Source organism: Grus americana, chromosome 2, assembly GCF_028858705.1.
Source record: "Grus americana isolate bGruAme1 chromosome 2, bGruAme1.mat, whole genome shotgun sequence".
In the NCBI taxonomy this organism is placed as follows: domain Eukaryota; kingdom Metazoa; phylum Chordata; class Aves; order Gruiformes; family Gruidae; genus Grus; species Grus americana.
In genome coordinates, this window is record NC_072853.1 from 124,330,620 (window position 1) to 124,351,806 (window position 21,187).

General features: G+C 40.3%; 1 protein-coding gene across 1 annotated transcript in view; it reads left to right on the top strand.

Moving 5' to 3' along the window:
- Positions 1 to 2,545: 2,545 nt before the first annotated feature.
- GADL1 (glutamate decarboxylase like 1) overlaps positions 2,546 to 21,187 on the top strand; it is a 132,693-nt gene continuing 114,051 nt past the window's right edge. Inside the window, exons 1-3 of the mRNA XM_054818276.1 lie at positions 2,546 to 2,570; positions 3,776 to 3,931; positions 10,325 to 10,366. Of these exons, the coding sequence (XP_054674251.1) occupies positions 3,928 to 3,931; positions 10,325 to 10,366 (46 nt within the window). The 5' untranslated portion in view covers positions 2,546 to 2,570; positions 3,776 to 3,927. The remainder of the gene's footprint in view (positions 2,571 to 3,775; positions 3,932 to 10,324; positions 10,367 to 21,187) is intronic.

The following is a 21,187-nucleotide window of genomic DNA, read 5'->3' on the forward strand; positions in this document are numbered from 1 at the left end:
TGTGGAAAAAGTACTGGCAACATGTAACCTTTCTAAGTAATTGATTCACTTTAATAATTGGGAAATGTGAAAAGGCAGAAATCTTTTAAATTAACAAAGTGATGAAATATTTGTGTATAAATAAAATAGTATGAATTTAGTATCTTGCACAGACAGCATGCAATATTTTCATTCCAATATAAGAATTTATGGCATTTGAAAGAAATTATCCTCTCTTAGCCATATGTCTCTTTTCTACAGCACTCAGTTTTGAGATACGTATGCATTAGATTCTTAAACATGGTATTATATTTGTATAAGTTTTATCTGTGCATGTTGCAAGTGGGTGTTATCAGTTACGGGTCATATCTTGCTCTGAAACAAGTACGTTAATACTATATTAGAAGTGTCAAGTTCAAATGCATAGTTGAGAGAATATGATTCCAAGATGCCTCAAACCCCATTAAAAACCCAGCTTTACTCTGCTTGCCTAAATGCAATCTGTAGACCACAAATCTTGCATCTACTCATGTTATATCAGATGATACATTTCTAGTGTAAGCTATAGAATACCTACACAGTGCCATGCAGGGTGTGTATCTCCTGTGTGTCAGAAGATGCCACACTTTGTTTCTGCCTGTCCAACAATGAACTAGAGACCCGACCATCCTCCCTTATGCTATTCTTTTCTAGTCAAAGGATGACAACATATTCCACTATACTTGTACTTGTCTGTACTTGCATGGCATACAGAACGATTCCGCACCATGCTGTAATGAAGCAGAAAGCCCACTTTATCTTGAGATGCCTTTTAACGACAAACGACAGCTCTTCTCAGATCGTGGAAGCCTGTGGTGTCCTTGTGATGCAAGGGTGTGTGGGGACCCAAGATGTGAGAGGTGAAAGCTTGAGACTGTAGTTTGGAGCAGCCTCAGGAACACCCTTTCCAAGTAAACATGAGCAGCTCAAAGGAAACACTGACATCTGAAACTGGGTGACATTGTATTGCAAATATGCATATAAATACAATAAATATAATATAAATTGTATTAACTATATTTACCACATATTAATAATCATATTAGCTATATTCTTTAATATTAGCATGATATAGTTGTCTCTTTATGCATAAGCCTGATAAGGAATTGTACAAACAGAAGAGTTTTTTGCCTATATGCATAATTATAGTAAGATATTTAACCAAATAACCAATAAATGTATTTATTAATCATACAGAGCAGGTGAAGGCTAGTTCCTTCTGTATGAAGCTGTTCTCATGAGCCTTCTGGACACAGAACAAGAGTGAAGATCATTAAAGTGCTCACAGACTGCTTAAAATGATATTATCCAGTTTCTGTACACTGCATATTGTAGAGCTCACACACTGCAGAATACGTTATTACTAAATTACTTGTTGATTCTGAATAAGGCATGTCAATGCATCCGTGAGTGATTTTATTTATGGAGTGGTTTTGAAAGAACAGTGCAATTTATGTATCTATCTATTCAAGTCAGTGGAGAAAATTTATAATTCCATATTTCTTTCTGTAATGGTTTAAAATTCACAAGCCAGTGTTTCAAAATTATTTTTGCTTTCCTGCATGTACTGTGTTTTAGCTCCATCTGACCAAATATTAATGTGAAGAATGTCCCTATTCACCCTATCTTTCTTGATCTCCCAAATAACATGATGTAGTACATTTGTTTTCTAAGCAGTATACTACAAAGACTGCAGAAGCTACTGTAGATTTGAGAAGTTTCATGGAGTGATGACGATAACATTTTGTAGAGTGAGCCCATAATTAATTAGATGGAAAGAGCAGACATCAGAGGCAGTCTGAATTGAAGAGGATGCTGGGAAATGCATGGGTTTTTAGGAGAGGGATATGCTCCTCCACTTTCCGATTCCACGCCCAGCATTTTTTCCATTATTTAAATGGGTCCCTGTCTCTTGCTTCTCACTTGTCCTTTCTTCTCCAAGGTGCTCATGTTTAATTTCTTAGCTCAGGTTGGATTCTGGTGGACTTTAAAGGACTGAAGGGTTTGTTAGGAGAAGGAATGGCAAAGGACAAAGACTGGAAGAAGAGGATATTTCAAATAGGCAAAATTGCATGGGAAGTAGGGATGATGAAATGATAAGGAAATTAAGAGAAGTTTTATACAATTTCTTCCCCTGCTGCCCATGCTTATACGTTTTCATTATGAAATCTTGTCACTTCTTTCCAGCTTAGTCTTCCTGAGATGGAACCTACCTATTCTGCTTGACATTCAGTCCTGTTCCTTCAGTCCTCTTCAATAGTGTCGATGTCATTGACGTTTACCCAATAGCAGAAACGTCTCCCCAGCCTTCAGTTCTCGCCATTCAGCATGTGGCTGAAACTGGGCTTTATATGGCTGTGAATCTGTAGCTTGTCTGACTGTCATGATAATTGCATACACACTTTCTTTGACTTTCCTAATGAACTGGCTTATGCAACCTCTCTGTTTTCCCCAAATCCCACAGTTGCCTGCAGTTCCAAGGCGATTGTTTTGGCTGGCAGGTTGCACTGCACAGAATGCAGTAGGATGAAGCTTTTGCTGTGTCTTAACAGGTAGGTACCTCCTTGTACAAATAGCGTGATCATTTCTGAGCCACATTCAGCTGCTCTTTGCTGTGTTTGTGGGAGAGTTTATAAGTGGAAATAGAATTCGAGCCACATTTATTTCTCTGAATTGGCTTCAATAGTTGTTGGTTGGCCATTTCTTACTTTTTCTTGTAAAATAGCGACGCTTTTGATGGACATTTTTACACCAAGGAGATTAGAATGATGTTTAACTCTACAGTGAATATGCAGAGCTATAGACAAAATGTAAAGCATTTTGACTATTTTTCATTATCTTCATATTCTCCCATCCTTGAAGAGAAGTAAATGAAAGGCAATGAACTTCCTTTGGAAGCTGTAAGGTGCTCCTATTCTATGGTGATAAGGACTTATAAATACCCAGATAACATAAAAACATATACCTACAAACATCTAAAAAATGTTTTCTAAAGTAATATTAATGTCACATTATTTTTAATATTAATGAACTGTTGAAGATAATTTTTGTCATATCAACTTATATATTGCTACTATTATGCTGATTTTAATTGATTCTCTTATAAGAATTACAGTTGCTAATTCTGCATTCATAGTATGTGAATTTCTTCATTAGCAAGTATTTAATGGCTCATTTTAACTGTGAAAGGACAGTTTCACTGCATTTTCTTTTCCCTTCTGCCTGTATCTATTTTTTCAATAACACCAATATGGAAATTAGAATCACAGAATGGTTTGGGTTGGAAGGGACCTCAAGGATCATCTAGTTCCAACCCCCCCTGCCATGGGCAGGGACACCCTCCACTAGGCCACGTTGCCCAAAGCCCCATCCAACCTGGCCTTGAACACTTCCAGGGATGGGGCATCCACAACCTCTCTGGGCAACCTGTGCCAGTGCCTCACCACCCTCACAGTAAAGAATTTCTTTCTAATATCTGATCTAAATCGACCCTCCTTCAGCTTATACCCATTACCCCTTGTCCTGTCAAATTCATCATGTCAAACTTCTGGAGAGCTCTGATTCTTGTCTCCCTCTTAGCGCTCAGACTGTTAGCCAAGCAAATGTGATTCGGAGGTGATACTGTTAATCTTCTGTCGTAAAGCTAGTCTGCATGGTGCTGGTAAGCTACAGATGTTTAAGCATGAAGGTCTGCAACGTACTGAAATGACGTTGTTGTCAGAATTGTTATTAGCACTGATTTCTGCATTTTTTGCAGGAGAAGTTAGGGACAGAAGGACCAACTGACAGCCTATGAAAACCTGCACCTTATTATACCCAAGTGTCTCCTATGGTAGAAATTAGATTCTTGTTCTGAGTAGACAGGGAGATACACAGCATCAGAAACACCTAAAAGCGAGCACTTTGTGCATGGGTGAGTGTCTGTTGTTTCCCTCTATTGTGGGTTGGGTTTTTGTGGTGGTGGTGGTAGAACTGTCACTTTTTGCAGCTTATGTAAACAAGTCTGTGGTAAGGAGATGATATTTGCTGGGCATAACACAGAGGGCCAGCAGTCATCTTTTTTTCCAGGGTGGTGGGTGAAAGGACACTTTCCCTGCTTCCCCTTGCTTGTGTGGACTTGCTGCCCTTGTCATGTGTGCAGTACTAAGTGGAAACAGTGTTCACTGATGAATGATGCTGTTTTACGCTAGTAAATTTGACTCTTTTTTTTTTTTTTTAATGTCTACCCCTCTCTTTTCATCTAGCTTTCCTTAAAGCATGAACAAAAATCTGAAACATTTAGCTGATTGTGGGGTTTTTTTAATGCTGTTTAGAAAACAGGTTCACTGGCACATATGCACAGTATATACCTTCAGTAAACAGAAATGCATCATCCACATTTCAGCTCATTTTTCCCAGCAAGGAGATTTTTGAGGACTTAAAGAGTTGAAAAGAGCAGAGCCGGCAAAGCAAGGGATTGTTTTATCAATCCCTTTCACACTAAGCACATGACATGTTTCTGAGCAGTAAGAAATTTGTTTTCAAAAAACGTCAAGTTCACCAAGATTCAATGACTCCTGGTAGCAACGTAAGCTTGAGACAGTAATGACAAGCTTTCTTCCAGGACACTGTGTATCATACAAAATAAGTTTCCTTCAACTGGAATGATGTTTGAGTTACAGTAGCACCATGAAAATCAATGGCCATTTAGATCAGCCAAGCAAGAAGTACGCAGGATTTCGGATTAGTCACGTACAGCTCCTTTCAGCTTTGCTGGTGATACTTTCCGCAGGCAGCGTCTGTGGGAAGAATCCTGCAGCTGAGCATCCCTGGCTCCCTCTCCAACCTGTCCTTCCAGGAATTGTAGAGAGACACGAATGCTGCAGCAATACTCAGGCACTAATTATTTTTTCCAGAGGGAGCTCGTTTGGCCTTTGATTTGGAACTAACAGTTAATAGATGGGGCAGTTTCAGCACTGGGTGTGTTTTACAGCACATGGCAAATGACTGCCTGACTCACAGGTACACTTTGCTATTGCAGTGATATAAAACATCTCTCTGTTTGCTCTCTTTATTCAGTATATATATTCACAAAAAAAAGATATATTTTTTCAATACAGTGAATAGTGTATTGGCATTGATAAGGTGAACTTTACAGAAAGTAATTGAGCAAATGTTATTATCACCGAGGTACAGGCAGGAATTGCGTTTGCATTCGGCAGCACAAGAGGTAGTATGTCTATAGGGAGGAGCAGCCTGAGGAGCAGCCTGCATAGTCCGTAGGGGTAGAGAGCCTACAGTATGGACTGGGGAAGCCGGAGCATGTAGGGCTCCAGGGCTGTGTCTGTACTGTAGAAGAAACTAGGGCCAGGGAAGGAATTCTCAGGGCTCTGACTGTCCCTCCTGCTTAATACTTGTTTTGCAGCCTGAGACTGTTTTGTGTTGTCAGGACCAGGCTTGTTTTCCCCACCCTCAAACAACACCCTAGGATGCTTTGCACCTTCAAGACTTCTGCTACACCACAGAGCGTGCAACCTATCGCCTCAATTTCGTGCTGATAAAATGTTATTTTGATGAGTTGTGACACAGCCATCACATTATTCAAAATGCTCTGAACTCAGAATAATATGCAAGGAAATCGCATTTATGCATTCAGGCTATGGGGAGACTACAGGGGACCAAAGGGAAACCCTGGGCCAAACATTACATAGAGTGGCTGGGCAGTGCCACTCAGGGCCTTGAGCTTTATTTAGCAATACAGATAAAGTCCGAATCCTCAGCTGGGTATAGCTGAGCTGATGTAAGATGTTGTCTGGTACGAAGTGTGTTATCTGCGGTCATTTTCTAGCAGTCAAACAAAGGTGGTAAGGTGGGCAGGTCAAGGTGCTCACTGCTGCTTCTGAAAATGCTCTGAGTTAAGCTGGAATCTCATGAACTGGTGTGGGAGCAAGAACTGAAATTTAGAACCTCCAAACTCCCAGTCCAGCTCCTCATCTCTGAAAAATGCTACACTGAGATACAGTAAAAGAGGATAAAAAGCATCCAAAGAAGGTAAAATGATGGTTCCTGATGACATACTGTTTCTGTCGTCTCATCAGTTCAATGGAGAATTGCAGTAGAGCAGGACTAGTTCTGCTCTCTGGAGCCTCTGGGAGCTCTGACTTTATTTGCAGTAGAAGTTGGACTGAATTCTGAAGTAATAAGAAATTTAAGTCAAATGCATTACTGAAATTATGTGTTCTGGATGCATGAGGGATTAAAGAGTTTAAAAATAATGATTTACTCAAGTCAGCCTTGAGGATCAAAGCTTTGGCTTCACTGCTGTCTCAAGGTGGACTTAGTACCTCTTGGGATAGTTTCATGGCTCAGTGCAACACAGATAATTTGGCATTCAAAGCTGTCAACAGTATGGATTAATAAAGCCTCTACAGTATCTTTAAAGTTATTATTATTAGCCAACTCTCATACCCTTCCTGAATGCAGCTGTAACTGTTTGTTTCTGAATGCAGAGTTTCTGCTTTTTTTAAAATTATTTTTATTTTCTTTAGGGAAAATATCTTGAAAAGATGGGGATAGGCGATTAAAACCAGCAGGAAATGTATAAGGGAATTGTTGGTGGTCTAATCAGGGATTTAGAGACTCCAGCAGGGGAGAAGTGCTTTATAAATTTAATACAAGGGTAAATAGCATTATCATCATTCTGCAAATCCAAGAACTTATTCAAGATCATTATTCATAGCCCAGGAGTTTTTGCGTTTCTTTTCTTGGCTAACTGCATCACGCCCCTGTCTCCAGCAGAAGGGCAGGAAGATGCACATAAACTGAACTTCTTAGCTGGGATTATCTCATAAGGCAACCTTAAATTTTGGCAGCAAGTCAAAGGTTTACAGCACATCAGCAAATGAAACATGAGGACAGTTCAAGGAACTGCTATCAACTCTCTCTCTATCAACTCCAATGAGCAGAGGTCAGAGTAATTATCTCCTTGTCACTTTTGGGGTCTTTCTTTGTAGCAAATGAGGCGATCAAGCTGTGCTATGGAAGAGCGTTATAACGCTTGGGTAGTTTCAGCACGATGCAGTTCCCTCGCAAGGCTCTGCGGCCCTCGCACAGCAAGTTCCTGGCCTGCTCTCAGCTTGCAAAGAAAGGATCTGACGGTCAGCGTGCCTGGTTCCTCTCACTGAGCCATTTCCAATGTGGGAAATATCTTACGTGCTTCCTTGCCATGCACTTGCTGGGACAGAGTTCCAATCCTTTCAAACGTGCCTCTGAAGGAATTAATGCACCGCGTATTGAGCAGCTGTACTTTGCACAGGTCTGGTGCCTTAAGCAGAGGATGCTATAGACAGACCAATGGAGTAGTTGAGTGATGTTGCATAGATAAAATTTAACTGCTAACTTCTAATGTACATATGAACATTTAGACAAATTGAGAGAAAAAGCAACGTGACTACCTAATTATTGTGAAAAATTATATTCATGTTTTGTACAATTATGACTATATTAGGCCTATTTCAAGCAACTAATATGCAGATCTGATTCAGGAGAGATTAATTGGTGATATGAACACTTAAGCTATATAATTTACTCTGATTGAAGAGGCAACACTAAAATGTGACATTAGCAGATGTTGGATGTAGTTTTGCTCTGAATCCATTCACTGAATATGCTAGGTAAAGCTCCCCTTATTCTAAATGATTAAATACTCTAATCCCCTGGATTTGACTTGCATCTGTGTTTTGTTTCTTTGAATTATTCTCCTAGTGCTGTTGCTGTAGTGATAGCCAGTTCTGTGATGAAATGAAGCACATTCCAGATTCAGCTGTTAAGGCCTGTGTGGGGGCCCTTTGGCAGGATCAGGCAGGGTGCTTATTAAAAACCACCTGATCCTTTCTGTTTAATATTCAACGCCGTATTTTCTTTCTCCACAAACTCACTGGTCATCACAGGGCATGTCTCTGGGCACTCCACTAGGTGCTGTGAATTATTCACTGCCACTCTTCTCGGCCCAGAACAGAGAAAGTGTACTTTGTGCATCTTGCTGGCCCCAGCAATTCCCTAAATCCACATTTTTCTGAGATGGAAGGGAAGCTGCAAGCCATCTCTTTAATTCCATTGACAATGAACTAGTTAAAGAAATACATTCGTCCACTCAAGCTCATAGGTTCTGATCCAGATCCCAAATTTCATCTGCAGCGTGGATGCCCCTGAAAACTGAAGTGTGAAGTAAGGGAAGAGATAGACGAATTATTAAACTGCAGTATCTCAAATGCACATAATAAAAGCTGACTATGATCAGGGTTCAACTGGGGGCCAACTTTTTCTGCATGGTATAGTTCTGTTTCATTTGCTATAAGCACAGAAATTGCACCTGGATGCCAGCATACATGTTATGCAAATTTGCCTTAATACTGTAAAGTCCTAAAGTATTAGCAGAGCAGGATCCTATAAAAGCTGTGTCCAAAATGCCTGACTATGTGCAGTTAACACAGATATTAAATTGACCGCTCCTCTTACTATTATAAATGACTGCTTTGCTGTCTTTGTCAGCAGAGTTGTGGCATTCATCCTGTCACTAAGAATAAGAATAAGATGACCATCTGCATTTCTGCAGAGTGATGGCTACCCAGAGTAAGTTCAATAAAAGAAAATTATGGCTTTGTGCTTTGCTACAGCCAATAAATCATGAGCAGATCTTGCACTGAGGCAAAAAATGAAAAATAACATTTTGTGGAAAGACTCTTTATAGGGTACCAGCTGAGCAGCCACTTGAATTGTAATACCCCCAAACTGAACATCAAGCAAAGGTAATAAGTAATGACCTGTTCACGAGGAATTGAGCACACTGTGTTGTTAGGGACACTGGTGGATGCATGTCACGGGACCACTAAAGGTACGCTGGTGATCTTTGTGTGAAACAGTGACAGCACATGAACACAAGCTGTCAGGCCATTTTCTGATCGGCTTCCATTTTCTTCCTTCAAAATAAATCTCTTCAGTGCTAGTTCAGCATATCATTCCTCTCCCTTCTCTCTGACCTGGGGTCTTCTGCAGCAGCCTGAAAGACTATTTAGCCTGAAAAGACTATTCTCTATCTCCTGGAAACCAAAGCAGGTTAAAAGATGGCCTCAGGGACCCCTTGGAGGTGTATAGACCTTCTTTTTAGGGTTTGAATATGCCATCTTGGAGACTGGGGTTCTCTGACCAGACACATCACTGTAAAACCTGTAGTTACCTTATTTAAGTAATAAAAGCCTTTCTCAGTGGTGGGGATTCTAAAATCAGCTGAAACCTAACCAGGAGGTTTTGGTCTCCTGAGTCAGTTCTTTCTAAAGACAGTTGATTTTCTGGTTTTGTTTCCTCTTTCAGCCTACTTTGAGTCAGTGACTAAAGCTCCAATGCTTTCTTCCCAATGTAGTTATCCTGAGTGGATAACTCATTACATGCACGGCTTTGCAAATGAACAGATATATGTGCTAAATGAAGATGCAGTAAATGCTGTGGAAAGTGGGTTTCCTAAGTAGAGTTTTGACTGTCATCTCATAAATATTCATTGGGGTCTCTAATACAGACAGATATTTTCAATATAGTAGTAAACTAAATTATAATTTAAAGTCTATTTGTAGCCATTTTCTCACATTAATAGGTAAATAACAGTTTAAGGCAGAATTCTGATCTGAATTTATTAGGAATAGCTTAAGGGGTCTCTGATGAAATCAGGTGTAATACAGATCATGCTGTGGCTCCAGACATTCAGAACGGCACTTTATCTATTTCTTTTTCAATTTTACAGTTTCTGCTTAAATACCGTGGTGATTGTCAGTCAAGTAATGCCTCCAGGTGGATTTTCCCAAAGGACTCAGCATGATGTCAATGGGAACATTGCTTTAGAAAACCTCAGCTTGAACAAATATCGAAAAGGACAATAATCACTAGAATTTGGTTATCTATAAACACTATTAAATGCACTGTGGGGAAAAAGGGAGAGAAGGGGGAAAACACGTTTTTTGACGGTTTTTATTCTGAGGTTATTATTCGTTATTGCTAATTAATAAGCCTGTATTTATTCTCTAAAGGACCACTAGATGTCAGCACATATCCAGGCTAGCACGACTGGAGCAACAACCATCTGGTAGTAAAAAATCCCCTCTACCCTGTAATAATGTAGTTTAGATAGCATACAGTCACTGGCTAAAATTCTTTTGTCTGACTTTTTAAAGATTTCAGGTACCCAAACTGTAACAGTGACTGTTTTGGCCATGTTACTTCTTGTGCTTGTTCGTGTTTTGCAAACTACATTCACCGTCATCTGTCCGTTGTCTTTCAGGAAGCACTTCTCATATGAAAGTCTACCAGGTGCAGCTTTATGGTGAGGAATAGCTATTGTTATTTTATCTAAAGATTTCACAGCCAAACTTATTTTAAACATGAACATGACAGCTAATTCTGTTGAAAGTGGGGAAATCCAGAAATCTGAATAAAACTTCAAACATAATTTTCATAGCACAATTGATGTGCAACTGTTCTGTGACATCAGGCAAAAAACCCTGGTGTATTCTGAATGTGCTCAACTCACCTGTATTGTGTATGAGAACTACCAAAAAAAAAAAAGACATTATTATGCATTCAGCCTATTTAAAATGCATAGGCACAGTTCACTGCTTGCATTATTTTTAAGTTAGATCAAAAGCCTTCTTGATCAATTTTGCCACGCAGTATTTGTTGCCACACAGGATTAGTATTTGGCCATATATATGTTCATATGCTGTGTACTCATTACTTAATATATATCTAGATCCAGTGTCAAAAAAAGAAGAGTTTGGCTGGTTTTGACATGTAATCCATTTTTCCTAACCATCCATATCTTCAGAACAATTGCGTTTTGCAAAATTAGACAGATGAACTAGAAACTGTTATTTAAATGGTTTTTTTTCTAATGCAGTGGCATGCAGGGTCCTTAACTATTCTAGCAATTCAAACAGACACTACTACTACTGCTACTAGCAGGAGTTAGGGGACATCATGTCACCGCTGAATCAGGCTGTAGCAAACTATAGCGCAACCCCTGCGGTGCTATCGGTCGATTAGTTATCAAGAAAGGGCTCCATGCTCCTTATTCACCCCACTTCATCAGAGATCTTGAGTTGAAGCACGTGGGCTAGTGGCAGAACAACGTACTTCCCTCAAGAGACTACGTGAACTGCCCCCTGAAGGACAGGTACAGTGGGAGCCTAAGGGATTAGATGCCTCAGTGGAGGATCTGAAGTTATCTGGGGTGAATGTGAGCCCCTAACATGAAGTTACTATGAAATGACTTGTCCTTTGGCCCACGGGGCCCTAGCAGTAAAGCCCCAGTTTCTGTGCTTCCACCATGTTTCTGCTGTGGCAGCGGCACCGCGCACATTCCTTGCACTGAGTTACAGATTCCCGCGGTCTCTGTGGTCTTGTGCACTAGATACAGGGAGCTGGAGAGAAAGCAGAGAGGCTTCTCAGTGGCTCTGGGTGCCTTTCTTCAGCCTGCCCTTGGCTGTGACCTGGTGTGAAGGAGGTAATCTTGTAGCAGTTGCAGCCATCCTGTTTGCACTTAGTGTATTTTGCCTGCCCTGTCCCAGCATCTACCAAGGGTTTGCACCGTGTATTTTCAGTACGCTGATGGTCGGGGGCAGAACATTTAGCCAGGCTAAATGCGTTGTAATAATCAGCCTCTCCCATCATGGCTGTATTGGTCAGAGCCTCAGCCTGCGTAAGGAGGTACTTCATCCTTGCAGTATTTCAAAGCTGATAAACAGCTGACCAAGTACAGAGAGGGAGAGATGCAGAGTAAGGGTAAACTTGGAATCAAGAATGAGATCAAGTCTGCTACCAAATTTTGCTCACAGAAAATATATCTCATTGAACTACAAACTTGGCTAACCTTATTCACGCTGTGCTTAAGGCAGGTTGCCTAGCAGCAGAGATCTTAGCAGGATTTAGCTACAATTTCTTGCTGTCCATGTCTCATCTGTTAGTAAAATTTAGGATTCATAGGAATCTCCATGCCAAAGGTGGAAGAAAGCAAGGTACAGCCCCTCTGGACCCTCCTACAAGCAAAGCAATGTAAACCTAAGTGAACTGACTTTATTGTTCCTGGAAAATGAAGGCTATTTGGATTGCCCGCACCACTCATCTTCTTCTAAGATGAAACAAAGGAATTGATCTGTTTCTTCAAACAGATTGCTATAAATTCTCTGTGTTTGAGAAGGATGAATAATGGTGAAAGGTGGTAAGGAGCTGAGGGGGAGTAACGCTTAGTTTAAATTTCATTGTGACTACTTGCTGTCTTCCCATCACATGAATGCTTGAGAAATCTGAGGAATCTGGCTGAATAAATGTGAATGTTGGAATCTGTTAGAAATACTTTGGCTGCCTGAGATAAAATCAATGATTTGTATAATTATTCTGACTTGGTACCCTGATCCAAATGGTTCCTGTTCCTTAGCATAACCCTGTACAACTCTGTTCCCTGGCCCAAAGCAGAGGCTGATTGTCGGCAGTGCTAATGAAGAAATGACAGCATCCCTTTAGCTGGCCATTGAGTAAGAAGAGGTTCAGCGCAGAGGAAGTGAGCCTTGCAGTTTTCCAATACATTCAATATTCCCTGTCACTACAGCATCAGCCCAGGATGAACTGGCAAGTTTTTGGCTTATCGCTGATCATTCTCTTCCTCAGACTTGCTTTTTCTCCATGGATGTCCTTTACTTCTAAGGAAAGTCTTTGGCTTCTCAGAGTTTAAATCCAGACAGACCAATAATGCTCAAGAATTTTAAGACTGGTGAAAGATAGGATGATTGTTTTCAGTGTTAACGTAAAATACCTTGGAGGTATTTTAATTTCTGTTTGGTTCTAGAAGATGAGCTATGGTATCTGCTGGTGGAAGCCTGCGTATCTTTACTGTAGTCTATGCAGATAATTTGGCTGAATAGCTCTGTAAACTAATGCGATGTGATATAAAATACACATGTACATTATTTCTTAGTGTTGTGTGTTAGCTCAAAAGACAGTAGAATCCTCAAAATCCACTCAAATCCGCCCCTATTGCTGAATCAGGCCTTTTTCTTGTTGAGGATCTGTGAATTTTTACTTGGTAGCACTTCCTTGGTACTCAAGTGCTGTGTTCAGCTTTGTCCCATTTTAGTGAATAATTGTTGGTTAAAAATAAAACGGAAAGTGAGTTTTTTCAGTCATTCTGTTTTGCAGCTTAGGGCAGAAAAATATCCTCCTTCCTTCCTGAATGAAAAAGATTATAGCAACTGATTTCACATTCACATCTCTAATGAGATGGAAACCTTTAGTCTCCAGTTCAGCTGTTGAGTATAAATAAAAGGTATAAGCTGTGTGGGGATCTATTTTGTCCAGTTGTTGACATCAGTTGCTTTTCCTGCTATAGCTCTGTGTTTACACCTAGAAGGACCCAAAAAAGATAATTTTGTAGCAGTTATCTGTGATAGTGGACACTGTGATTCAGAGCAATAACAAAGAATATGATTCTAACAAAGAAGATAATTAATCATTGCAAACCATTTATGTAGACTAGTGGTGGATCTTTGACAATTGCTAATTTTTTACATCAGGATTCAATGTTTTCTTCTGAAAGATTTTTTCTAGTTCAATTGCACACAATCATTGGACTTGATGCAAGAATTAATAAAGGGAAATCTTAGGGGGTTTAATATTTTGAAGTTCATTCAGCATTAGTCCAAAACATCAGTTCATTGCTAAGAGGAAATAGTCTGATAACAGTGTCAGTGTACAGTCCTTGCCTCTCCATGTCAAGGCCTTACTAAAAGGGAATTATAGGATCAGAGATGTATTGATTAATTATATATTATTTTTCTGAAATAAGAACATTTCTCCATCTAGATCATATTCTCTTTCTATTTATGGCACTTAATTGTTGTACGCTTCTTGCAAAGAGGCTTATTTGCTCAAAGTAAGGCTAGTTTCATGAAATACCCGTCATGGCCATGTCTTTTTAGACAGGTCTGTTTGGGGATGCAGTGTGCTGCCCTGTGTATCTATAAACCCTGAATCTTTGTGCATCATGACAGTCATGAGCTTAGAGTGCTTTCGTGTCCAAAACCAGCATAGGAACTCTGCAAGTTGAATGACTGCACTAGTATATCCCTAGTTATTCATTCTAGAGTAGTGCGTGTAGCTTTAAATGATGAATCAGACAGAATGAAGCTGGCCATTAGAGTGTACTTGATGTTAATTGAAGCCATGACTCATTCATTTGCATTTTTCCTTCCCACAAAGAATGTTTAAGTAAGACCCTTTACTCCTTTTAAGATCTTGAAATCTGTGTCTAGCTATATATCAGAGAAGTTACTGATCACAGTGGTTGATCAGAAGGTGCTTTAACCTGATACCGTGAGCGCGTATTGCAATTTGAGCTCCTTCAACTTGAAAACTGACCAGAATTTTTGGGGAGCCTGCCTTTCTGTGGCACAGTTGTGGGATACCGTCACCAAGGGTGGGATACTGAGGTTGTTCTGGGTCACTGGTTACACTGCATGTGAACAGTACCTCCTTGCCCAAGGCCTACGCATCAGTCTAGTCACTTATCATGCACACACGTTGCTGAAGTAAAAGGCTACCAGAGTCAATTTTCCATATTTCTCCTCTTTTATTTTTCCTGCTGAAGATCAAGTAAAGATTAAGTTGTGATGAGCATACCAGAAGACTGGTTACTATAAATACGTGCAATAATTTCCTGGGCTCAGGAAATTTTCAATTAAAATTGACCAGCTATCTGAAGAATAGGAAGGGAAAATATTGCAGAACAGTGACAGAATTAGCTGTATGTTACCCTGCAGTCAGGTGTCAAATAGAGATCCTGTCTCCACCAGGCAGAAACAGACTGGCTGGAATTCCCTAAATATGAAAGCCGTGCAACAACAACATGTCTTTATAAAATGTATCCTTTTTATACCCTAGGAAAAAAAAATCCTGTAGTATTGTGTAGTAAGGATATAATTTTGAACCAAGTTCTGCAGTTTGCTCAAATGGTCTTCACAAGATTTTTTCCACTTTTCTGTTAGTTTCTAACAGGCTGTATAAACTAAGGATTAATTTGGCCCATTAAATATTAAAAGATTAACACTTTTCTCATCTTTCTCACAATTTAGAAGTGAATTACATAGTCGCATTACTTAATCATTCCACTTAATTTTACTTTTCATGTCATTTTTCTCCCAGCATTAATTTTGTCCATGTTGCAGCATTCAGCTCGGGACATATCTCACTGCAGTCCATTATCTGACCAGTCGAGCCTGCAGCAACAGGGAATCCTACTTAATTGGGAAGATGCACTGACGCAGAAAAGGTACATGTAACTTCTTGCACTAGCTATACCTTTAAAGATGCATCATTACAAAGATGACAAACTGTCTATTCTTTGATCTGAAAGATTTTCAGAAGCTGCCAGAGTCAGAAAGTAGAAGGTCTGAAGCCTAAAATTCCTTCCATGTCGTGTTATGGAAGAGATGTGTAAAGAATGACTGTACGGGAAGCATCAGGTGAGAATTTTTAGCAGCTTTTCAAAGCAATCAGTGAAATCTGATTTAAGAGTACCACTTCATTTTGCACTTAATAGTGTTCTCCAGATAAACTGTATTCCAATATGCTTCGCCAAGTTAAATAATACAGCTACTGAGATAAATAACAGCAGAAGGAGACAGTCACAGCAAGTTATAGGCTCGGGGAACAGCTGTTTTCAGCTGAGATTTAAAATGAAATGGCAAAATTCCAGTGCATTATTCTATACCACAGTGGCCAGAGGTTTTCACCAAACTCCTCCATACCTGAAAGCTGTCACATTATAAGCAAAATTAATCAGACAAGAAGAGTGGTTGGAAGAGTTCAATGACCTGAGCCCTACTGACACAACTTCATTTGAAACTGAACCCGACTGACACTGGACTGTGCTTAGCAGAGGAGACCAAGCGTAACGTGACATTAGTTTTCCTCTTTCTGACCTTGCTTGACTGAATGCACTGGAGCACTTAATTCTTTACGCTCCCATCAGAAGGATCTAATGCGAGAATCCAGTGGTAGGTAGTCCCTTCTGTGGCCTGTCCAGTAACAGTTTGTTCCTGGAGTATGGTCCAAAATTTGACTGTCCGTGGCATTTGGCAATTGTGAACTCTGCCTAGTCTTATTTCCCTTGATCCTGATACCAGAGCGGGTTTCCTAATCATCACCTGCAAGAGCAGCATTCTTCTGGAGATGGAAAGCAAACCTCAGCCTAAAAAATACAATAGAATTACCTCAGTTTTCACCTACTGAGAAGTGCGCTAAAGCAGCTGTAGCTGATCAGCCTCTATATTCTTAGCTCAGATTCAAGTCATAATCAGAGACAGTTTTAAAATTGTGAATAGTATGGGGAGAAAAAGATGGAGATATGTGCCATAATATTTCATCTGAAAAGGTCTTGTAGGTATAGTCATCAACCGTTTAAAGATTTCACCATTCATATATCTTTTTTAACAGTCAGTTTCTTTCAAAACCTATACACTTTAGATTTGACACACTTCAGGCAGAGAGGTGATATCGCTACAATACCATAACCCAAGCCTGAAGAAACACAAATAATGCTATAAAAGTTGCACACATTTTCCCGCCGTCTCAATTTTTTACTGCAGAAATGTTGATTTAGTTAGATCCTTAACTGTCTTTTCCCTGTACTACCCTCAGCATCCCAGTAACAGAGAGCCAGCTGCTTTTCCCAGCCGCCATTTAACACTCGAACAGGAGGAGTCATGCTGTGCCCAGCGTTATCGGGCCTCACGAGGAAGAAATGGGAATGTGTTCAGCCTACTTTTTAGGGTTTGCCTAGCAGCTTTGGATATTAGTGGCAAGATTCACCCTGATGATAGGAGCTTGTACATATAGGTATCGCTCATCTAAAAGATAATTTTTAAGGTGTTCCCCATAACTTTCTCCTTCTACCACAATAAAAACCACAAGATGCACTCCACAGAAGTTTTTTGGGGAGAAAGTCCACTCCAGGTATGAGCTGTGCTCATTTTAGAGCCTGTTAAATGTTGAACAAGTCAAACTAATCTGTGGTTATTTTGTGGGACTATGGTATTGTTAATACTAATGACTCCGATGGGTGAAGGATATAAACATTGCATTTGATGAGGATCTGACAAGAACACCTATCGCTGTTAAACTTAGTGAGCTGGTGTTGTTAATGGCATTCTGAGAATCAGAATTTGTGAAAAGGAAAATGATTCTCCGTATTTGTTGATCTTTTGTAAATGCACTCCTAGGCAACACACTCGGTATTCAAGACGCTCAGCTTTGTCATTCCTGCATTAGTGCCTTACTTACTTAGGCCTAATTCATTTTTGGCTTGATCTCCCTGGGGCTGAAAAGATGCATGGACCGAATTTGGCTTGGCATCCCTCCTACTTATGCCACTTATGTCAGGTTTGAACATAAACAAGAAACAGTCTTGTACAAAAGGGATATAGTGTAATGACAAAAGATGCTGTGTAGCAGAGGAGTTTTTTTTTTTAATAATAGGGCTAAAAGGATGATTGTTTTCCAGAAACTTGTTTAAAATGATTGTAAAGGAACTGGTCTACTCAGGAAAATGATAGAGTGCAATTGGAATCAAAAGGATAATTTCAAGGGGATAAAAATCATTACAATGCTAAATGGAAATGTCTGATGTATTTACAAGGAAAGACACTAGGAGTACGCTGTCTGACATAGCTACTCATTGCCCAGTATCTCAAAGTCTAACTTAGGAAAGGTATGAAGAAATGGCAAAGATTCGTAACCCATAAGTTATGAAGATCAAGTGGGTTTATCAGAGGAGAGAGAAAAATCTGATGTATCGTGAGTGTTCTACAGAACTGGTAGGTGAAAGTAAGCTTTTAATAAACATCTGCCAGCAAGCACAACGTTGAAATACACGTGGTGATAAACATTTCGGAATCCATAAGTCTTTCTGGCCTGCATTCCTGTAAACTAATGAAAACAATTTTGATGTACGTTTGGCTGGTGAGCATTTGGCCACCCACAAAGTCATCTGCTTGAAAGCGTTGTCTTTGGCATTGCTAAGTGCCTATATCTCTAAACAAGCGCTTATTAGAAGTGAATCCAGCATGGAAGTGCGTTGGGGAGAGAGGTAAAGATTTGGGGTAAAACTTAAGCAACATTTTAAAGCAAGACAAGTATAAAGCCTAAAGGCTATCTGATGTTCCCCTGAACTGGCAAATTCTTGGAGGTGAGTAATGAAATGTAGGTGAGATTGACTTTTTCAAACCGTGAAGCTTGCGGGAGAGTGACTGTGAGGAGAATAAGACCCCTTTTTGTGTCTACGTTGGTGGCAACAGTGGGAGGATATATCTTCAGAGGGCTGTCATGCTGTAGGTAATGGAGCTGAACACAGTGCTCATTGAAGCCTAGCCAAAAACCCTGTTTGTCAAAGACACCCTGTTTGCAAATATTAAATGGATATTGAAAGCATGGTTGTGAACAATTTGTATTTTTAGCAACAGGAAAGCAGGATAGAAAACTGTGTTGCCAAGACTTAATATATGTAACACATACTTCTTCTGGAACTAATTATTATTTTCTGAAACTACTGCAGAGTTGTACGCTACCGTGACTGAAAGGAGCGGGCTTTGTATAACGTTAACATCAGGAGATACAGGTGCTAGTCCCAGCTTTTGCAAGAAATTAAAAGAACTTTATTTCCAGTAGTGCTTAGCCTCCCCATCAACCCTGGATTGGCTTTTAGACTGCTTTGCCCTCTTTTAAAATTGCTAGCCTAAAAAGATCAAAGTGCTTTGCAGGATTTCAGGAAGTAGACACCTACATTTATTGTTACTACTGTGAAAACTGAGGGAGATGAGCACGGTAGTCTGATTTTCTAAGGATTCCGCTCACTTTAATGTGTCTAATAAGATACATGTCAGCATATGAAGGAAACAAGAAGCAAAAGTCTTCTATGACATCAATGGGGTAAATTTCTGGATTCACAGCAAAATATCAAAGTTTGCTTTCACTGAGTATTTTATTCTCCTCTGTATATTTTCCTCAGCAAGAAGATTGCATCCTTGTGGTGCATACATAAACAACTAAAACAAAGATCTGCTGTGGGTGGTTAAAAAGTTCCCAGACCTGACTTCACAATTACAAGGTATGGATAATTTTATGGCCTTTTGAAGGCTGAATATAGAATGTGCAATCTGGAAAAATGGGTACTGATGTACCGCAAACATTAATTGGTGAATGTGTTGCCTAATGCAAGCTTGAGTTTTCATTATGTTGCTAAAAACCAGGCTCAGTGAGGGGAAGCACTCAAGAAATCAAACTGACAGTGTGTGAGACATCCTCCATCATCAAGGAAAGCTGCCGAAGTAAAGTGAGCGGGCCGACATGATTCCAGCTCCCGGTGCTGCTTGCCAGTGTCCGCTGGAATGTGTCAGATGACCGAATATGAATGGGCTCCGGTGGGAGGGATGGCCTTTTCCTTGCAAATATTTCTTCAGCTCTTATGTTGCCCCTCAGCAATAATGGTTGGCTTTTTATAGAACACTGTCTGATTCATCGGAAACCTTTAGGTATTTTATTGATTTAACATTTCTTCAGAGACACAGTGAAATATATGACCCAGGGACAATGTGATTTTTTGAAAGCCTATGCTGATGTCGGGGGCATGTTGACTGGTTCAAGCTCTTCTGTCTTTGGAGTTCATTAGAAGTTGTTTTAAATATGCTTTCTACTCTGTTTATGAATTGCATTTCTTTTTCCACACTTGGTAAGGTGCTGTTTTACACTGCCTTCAGTGTATATTTCAAACCCACTTGCGGAATTGAGTCATTTCACGGTGAAGTAAGCTGAATGTAAGAGAAATATGCTTTGGTTGGGACACTGTGGTTTAGTATATCAAAGCAATAAAGAGCGAGGACCAGGTTGGGAAAACTTTCAGAATCCATTTTATTTATTACTTAAAAGTAATGAAGCAAAATGTAGTTGTTTGCGCCCTCTGAATGTTGATCTGCCCAGCTGCTGAAATCACGGTGAAAGGTGATAGCAGGCTCTGAAAGAATTGTGTGTAGCTCATCTGAATATAAGGCTAGCTGGCAGGATACCGAATCAGAAGCTAATGCACAGGCAGGGCTGGGATTTGGCATGTGATGGAAGGGGGTTCACCACACAAGGGTTTCAGAAATAGAAGCGCAGACCTGAGCAGCCAAGTCTGTGTTAAGACACGGGCGGGCTGACTGACTGTGAAAGCTTCGGAGCATGCAGCAGCCACCACTGACCATTTGATGCTGGTATCTAAATGTAGCTCTAACTTTAGGTTTCTATTTCTGAAAACTCTGGCCCAAGTCTTCAGGGGTTTTTAAATTGTGCTGCAAAGGACAAAACGTGTAGCAGAAGAGAGATAATGGTATTCACTGTCCTTTGGCAGATTCTTTGTAATACCAACGTGTCAGGCTGAGCATCCTTCAGCTCCTGTTCCTGTACATCTGTACGTATCAAAAGAAGATGTGATTGAAGGAGGTCCTACTTTCTCCCTCCCCTTCCTCACACTTGCTTTATCTCACCAGGCATCCCCACAGGTATTAGCAGGTCCTGCTATTTAGCCAGTATTACTGCACAGTCCCCATTCTTCTTTTCCATTGTAGAGATGGAGCAAGAAGACATTCGATAAGCTTAAAGTTGCTCCTAATCCACTGAAACCTTGAGCCAAGAAGCTAGAAGACCATATAGTATGGCAGCACCCTTCCACACCATGCAGGGGATGGCTCAGGGATGGCACTGAATAAGCAGGCCAGAAGACTGGAGTCGGTGCTTGCTGGATTTGGTGGCAGAGACAGTAGCTGTTGTTGCTACAGATAATGAGCAAGATGTGGGAACAGCCCCGGGTAGAAGCAGAGGGATTTCTAAGACTGATGGGGCAGTTTCACGCTAGAGCCAGCAGTAGTGTAATACAGACTGAAAGCAGCTGGCCAGCTGGCCTTTCCAAATTCTGGCACGAGCTGTAAATCACAAGGTCCCCCCTCTTACATAAGTGGACCTACTGTAACACACACGGCTCATCTCTGAGGAGCTCTAAATAGCCAGGGCTGGAATAACTCCTGCGTCACTCCAGGTTTCTGCTGATGCGTGATAAAGTTACACT